Consider the following 6,000-nt stretch of genomic DNA (forward strand, 5'->3'; position numbering starts at 1 on the left):
TATATATGTGTGTGTGTGTGTGTGTGTGTGTTTGTGTATGTGTGTGTTTGTGTGTGTGTGTGTGTGTGTGTGTGTGTATGTCTGTGTGTTTGTGTGTGTGTGTGTGTGTGTGTGTGTGTGTGTGTATGTCTGTGTGTGTGTGTGTGTGTGTGTGTGTGTGTGTGTGTGCCTGCGCGCGCGTGTGTGTGCCCCCGTTAAATGGTCTTACAATGTGCATTTTCAGTCCTTTGATTCACCATTTGAGCTGACCCATGATAATTCTGCATTGTATATAATTATTTATGACTACTGTCACTGCAATGTGGCATTTGATGTGACATCTGAATAGTGTCAGCTTTACTTCTCTTTTCATATATATTGAATTTTAATGAGAGTAATATATAATTTTAATTTTTATGTACAGCCAAGAAAAATTACCCTCTGGGATAATAAAGTTTAATCTTGTCTCATCATATCATATCTCATCTTATCGTACCTTATCTTATCTCATCATATCGTATCTTATCGTATCTTATCTAATTTACCTCCAGCACGTCCTCCGTCTGGTCTGTGGACATAAGGCTGATGGTGATCTTGTGGCCGTTCATGAGGAATGTGTCCAGGCTCACCCGCTCCGCCTCCTCTATCTGGGACTCCTGGTGGAGGGAGAACAAAAACCAATGTTAGGCCTGAAGACAATTTGAGGGAACTTCTCAGATTTTAACCGTGTCTATGGATGACCCGTCCACCTACCAGCGCATTATGTTTCATTAATGAACAGGAAGAAAATGAGTAAACTGGCTGAAAAATTCGTAGTATGGCCACGGAAAATTTTCTTTGATCGGGTGTCAAGAAAAGGGGTTGTTGTTGTTAGCGATACAGTAAGAAAGAAAAGGGGTTGTAGTCCAAAAAATGTATAAATGTAAAGTAAACAGAAGTATATGATGATGCAAAAGGGCAGGGATTTTCTAACACCTTGTCAATCTAAAGTTTGCCTTACTATTGGCTTTGGCACTTCTAAAGTAATGTTTTTCTAAGGGAAAATGTATGCTTCCCGGGAAGCTGAGAATGTTTCGGAGTGTTCTATGGTCTGCTGGGGTAATAATATAGTGTAAAGCGCATAGAGCCTGCTGATGAGCGGGGATATGCGCTATACAAATGCTATCTATTATTTATTATTAGGGAAAAGAGGTACTGAGCGACTTCAAGGGCTCAATGCCAGGAGGGTGTTAATACTGTTTAATTAAGACAGCTGCACATGACATAGTAACAGAGACTGTCCGGAGTCCGGGTCTGGTAGTTTTAAAATATTTTTCGCCCTTTATACAACAGGAAGATTGGCAGTGGGTTGGGGTTGCAAAAATAAAATAAAAAACGGGAATCAGGGGTATTACAATCGTATTTTCGTAAAATTGAATAAAAATCTTAATGATTCTGCCAAATTCATAATAATGGACAGTCCTGCTAAGGAAATAAATTTGTCAAATAAATTGGTTGAGTTTGTACAATTTTTTAGCAAGTGTGTGTGTAGGACATGTTAAACTTGAAGAGAATGGCATCAGTTGAAAATCTAAAAATCTGACCTCTGTGTCGATTTTTGGCCAATATTTCAATTCGTAGATTAAAGATTGTGAAAAATGATTAATTTAGTCGGCATGCCTTACAATTGAGTTGTGATACAATGTTTTCAGGCTATTGTCAATTTTCAAGTTTTCTGAATTACTGATTTCAGCTAAAAGCCTGTTCTTTTATCATGCTTTAGATGAAAAAATACCCATCTATCTTGAACAGAAATCCAGATATTCGTGATTAGAGAGGTGGGAGTCACCTGGAGTCAAAGGTAAAATTAGCAAAAAAATGGCCGCAAAGTTCAGGTAACTTACAAGGCATGAGTGTCCTTTAGAAACAGCAAATTCACATTTTTTTTGGCCTTGGATCAATGTTTTCAATAATTTCACTATAAATTGCTGAATGATCTGGAAAATGACGGTTTCTTCAATTTAATCATTTTTAAAAGAGCCTAATTTCAAGTTGATGGGCGACAAATGAAGCACCTATTTGTGTTCTGTGCCATCGACATACGGAAAAGATAGAGAAATACATACCTGCTGAGCTGTCAAAAGGAACGTATTGAAGACACTGCTATTTCCCATCTGCGGGTCTTGACTCACTGAAAAAAAAAGATAAATGGTTTACAAAAATAGAACACACATTTTGTGGCTTTAAAATTTGTTCTGAACAGATTTGCAGTCACCAATTTCAGAAATGGCATTAGATCTTGCATATCAAGAGATGGTTTTGCAGTATGGTCAAAGTGCCAAAATTCAAGATTTTTCAGACACCAGAGCCTAAAGTTTGATTTTAAAACTTAATTTTACAGAATTAGAGTAACATCTTGAACCATTAGATGTGCAAATTTTCACCCACAAATCAAATACACTTTCGTGTCTTCTACTGACCTAGTTGAATGTACCTCTCCAACATCACTCGTCTCTGCTCGATCTCCACGGCTGACAATGCCAACAGTTTCTTCTTCGGAAACTCCGGCAAAGCCAGAGCTCCAAATTCTTTCTTCAGCTGCCGAGAAAAACATTTGTGTCACAACGCTGTGGAATCAGGCGCTCATCAGTTTTTCAGAAAATAGAGTTATTGGCATGGTATCGTCTTAAAGCTAGTTCATTTGTCTTATTTTTGGGTTAAAAAAAATACCCGACAATCTTTAAAAAAGAAATGGAGATATTTGTGATTGCAGGAGGTGAGATTTGTCTGCTGTCAGAGGTGTAATTAGAAAGAAAATGGGCGCCAAAATTTAATAGCCTCCAAAGTTTGAGTATCCTCAGATATTGCACATATAAATTTTTGTGTCTATGATCAGCATTTTGCAGTAAAATAGTCTACACAGAAATGTTTTTTTCAAAGGACATAAAAGCTGTTGAGCTTTAACAAAAAACCCCAAAACCCCAAAATCAACAAAAGTTGACCAAAGGGCAAAAAATTACAATTTCTTCAATCTAATTTTTTTTAACTCGCTCTCGATTTCACTCATTTCACCACGATGTCCGAGACAGTGCCAAGGAAAAAAGTGGTTGTCATAAACAGGTCTTGGGCGAACGTGCCCTAAAAGCCACCTGTCCAAGACAATCAGCTGTACAAACGGCCACTTCTTACATCCCTCCTTGTGTCAGGGCAGGTTCGCCTGTATCATACAACTTTGTCAAAGACTGAGTCTACAAACCTGTACTTTTTGAAAAAGATCCACAGTTGCTGATTCTAAATTTTAATGTCAGCAAAATATTTACCTGCTCTCACCAGACTTAAATTAAAGTTATTAATTGACAACTCACTACTTCAGAATTACAAAGTTCTATCTGACATTTTCAGCAGTTTAGAGTTACAAAAACCATGAGGTCAGAGAGCAAACGCTCTATCTGCTCTATCAAAATAGTAAGAATATTCGGAATCTTTATCAAGATATTAAAAGAATTTCGTTTGAAAAAACTTGACTTACTGTGAAACTAAAAAATTTGACAACAAATTTCTCAAAACTCGGTATTGAGAAGATAGGACTTAAGTTGTCATTGAATAATGCTGAGGTAGCAAACAGTTTTACTGTGACACAAAATACCAGCAACTACTAACATCATCATGAATCTACTCTATATCCTCTTGACTATACTATGTTATCATTACAGTGATACTAATTAATACTTGCTTTACTTTTACTAACCTCATCGTGAAACAGTCGCATCTGCTTGTACCTGGCTTTACAATGGAACACTCCATTTACATAGATGTTGTAAATCTGTATACGGATAAATGAAAAAAGGAAAAAAAAATACATGGTAAATAGTGTCCGGACTTTACGAATTTGATGAAAAAACATGTCACTAGAAACTTCACATACTGCAGGGAGTTATATATGAAGTGAGTTGAAAAGAATTTATTTCACTACTATATCATTAACTGTTGCTTGCACTATCACAATGAATTATTTAAGTCTTTAAATCACTGGCTCTGAAAATAATTTTAACGGCTAGATGGAGCTGATTTTTTTTCCCCCCACATCTCAACACAACTACTTTCTTAATGCTTGCTTCAATTCAAGTGTCCAAAGAACTGTTTCCTTATAGAATAAATATAAAGCTTTGTCCAGAGTTTTATTCCTGCATTCATAACTGTTTGAGAAACTGCATACAAAATTATATTGTGTGCAATAAAAATAGGCCAGCTCTATTTCTCCAAACGCTCGGGAAAATAAACTAGAACTTTATTTCTCCAAACTGTTTTCGTTCTCAAGATTTTTTGAATTTGCCAATGGAGTGGCCAGTGTGCATGCCGCGCCTGTGTGTGTGTGTGTGTGTGTGTGTGTGTGTGTGTGTGAGTGTGTGTGAGTGTGTGTGTGTGTGAGTGTGTGTGAGTGTGTGTGAGTGTGTGTGTAAGGTGTGAACTGGGGAGGGCGTGGAGTGATTTTTTTTGGTGCTTTAGTTTTTGCTTTATGGATGACTAAAAATGCAAAATAGGTTACTGCTAAAGTCAAGCACTAAAAATGCAAAATAGGTTACTGCTAAAGTCAAGCACTAAAAATGCAAAATAGGTTACTGCTAAAGTCAAGCAGTCTTGTTTTCTCGCTGTACCTTTTGAAGGCATTTTCAAATAAGTATAGTCCGGGAACGTTGTTCAAAACCACAATTTAGCTCTAAAAATTGAATTCGATGCAAAAAAATGCTTCTTCCCAGTCCTCGCAGAATGGCAGAATGAAAGATGAAAATAACCAAAATATCTTGAGAACCAAAACCGTTCAGAGAAACAGAGGTAAAGTTTATTTTAGATGAAGCTGCAGCGAGCACCTAGCACACCTCTGAGATTGGCCCAAACATAGATGACGTATTTCCACCATCTATTTTCGTCGTCTTCCGGGGTTTCCTCCAAGACTCTCGGGTTTCTCTCCACAGAAACTAGATCTCGCTGCATTTGTTTTTATTTTTTTGGTAGGCCCTATTAATTTATGTTATTTTTTTAAAACAACCTCAGCAATTCTCGTTCCATAAATTTACCTTCTCCTCAAAGTTGTACACACACTCGCGTGCGCACACACACACGTCTGCGCGAACACACAAAGTAAGCGAACACACAGCCCAAGCAGTCGGCCATGAAACCTAGATCTAGATCTAACTTGACGTAGCCCATCCTGCACTAAGCCTAACCACGGTGAGATCTAGTCAACTGGCGAGGGACGCCCCGGAAGATGACAAAAATAGCTGGCTGAAATAGGCTACGTCATCTAGATCTATATTTGGGCCAATCACAGAGGTGTGCTAGGTGTTCCCTGCAGCTTCATGTGTTTATTTTCCCGAGCGTTCAGAGAAATAGTCACTTCAATAAAAATTGAAATAACTAAAACTAAAACTTCAAGGCAAATCAAGGCCTACAGTCACAGAGTCAGAGGTTAGCCTCTATTTCTATGTGTGCTGTTAAATTTGTCCAGGAACTTCTTTTCAGTTAAATATTGGAATGACAAGAAATCTTCGACTGAACAATTATTTTGCTGACGTAAATGGCCCAACACTAAACACGAAGGTGGAGGTCCAACTGGCTACCTACCATGTATGGGTGGGCCATCATGGGCTATGCCATTACCATTGATTTTTGAAAGTGGCTATCCTCACCCCGGGAGAGACTTGCCACCGTTGGCTATTTTCACCCAGAGTGAAACAAGACCTGTTTTTCCTAATTTTGGAATATTTCTATCGGTTTGCAGGGTTGGTGATTTAAAAAAAAATATTTTAAAAAATCAAAAAAATCGATTTTTAAAATTTAAATCGGATTTTAAATTTTTTTGTTGTTGTTGAAAATGTCGACACAGTTTGGGGTTTTTGGTGGCTAAAAGTATGTTCTTTTAGTGCAAAATGCATTGTCTTTATTTCAATTAATTATTAATTTAAGCAACTGCAATTTTAGAAAGCCTTAATCTGCTATATAACTGAATTATGGCTACAGACAATTTAAAATGAAGAAAATGTC

The 6,000-nt window shown here is 37.3% G+C and overlaps 1 protein-coding gene across 4 annotated transcripts in view; it reads right to left on the bottom strand.

Moving 5' to 3' along the window:
* The window catches only part of LOC101847580 (sorting nexin-17), a 33,620-nt gene that overhangs the window by 21,508 nt on the left and 6,112 nt on the right, over positions 1-6,000 (bottom strand). For all 4 annotated transcript variants that reach the window (XM_035969325.1, XM_005096767.3, XM_035969324.1 and 1 more), the window contains exons 2-5: positions 3,707-3,781; positions 2,439-2,556; positions 2,085-2,149; positions 525-635 (exon numbers count right to left, since the gene is read on the bottom strand). In XM_035969325.1, coding sequence (XP_035825218.1) covers positions 525-635; positions 2,085-2,149; positions 2,439-2,556; positions 3,707-3,781 — 369 coding nt within the window. The remainder of the gene's footprint in view (positions 1-524; positions 636-2,084; positions 2,150-2,438; positions 2,557-3,706; positions 3,782-6,000) is intronic.

Source organism: Aplysia californica, unplaced genomic scaffold (genome assembly GCF_000002075.1).
Source record: "Aplysia californica isolate F4 #8 unplaced genomic scaffold, AplCal3.0 scaffold00137, whole genome shotgun sequence".
NCBI classification, from domain to species: Eukaryota; Metazoa; Mollusca; class Gastropoda; order Aplysiida; family Aplysiidae; genus Aplysia; species Aplysia californica.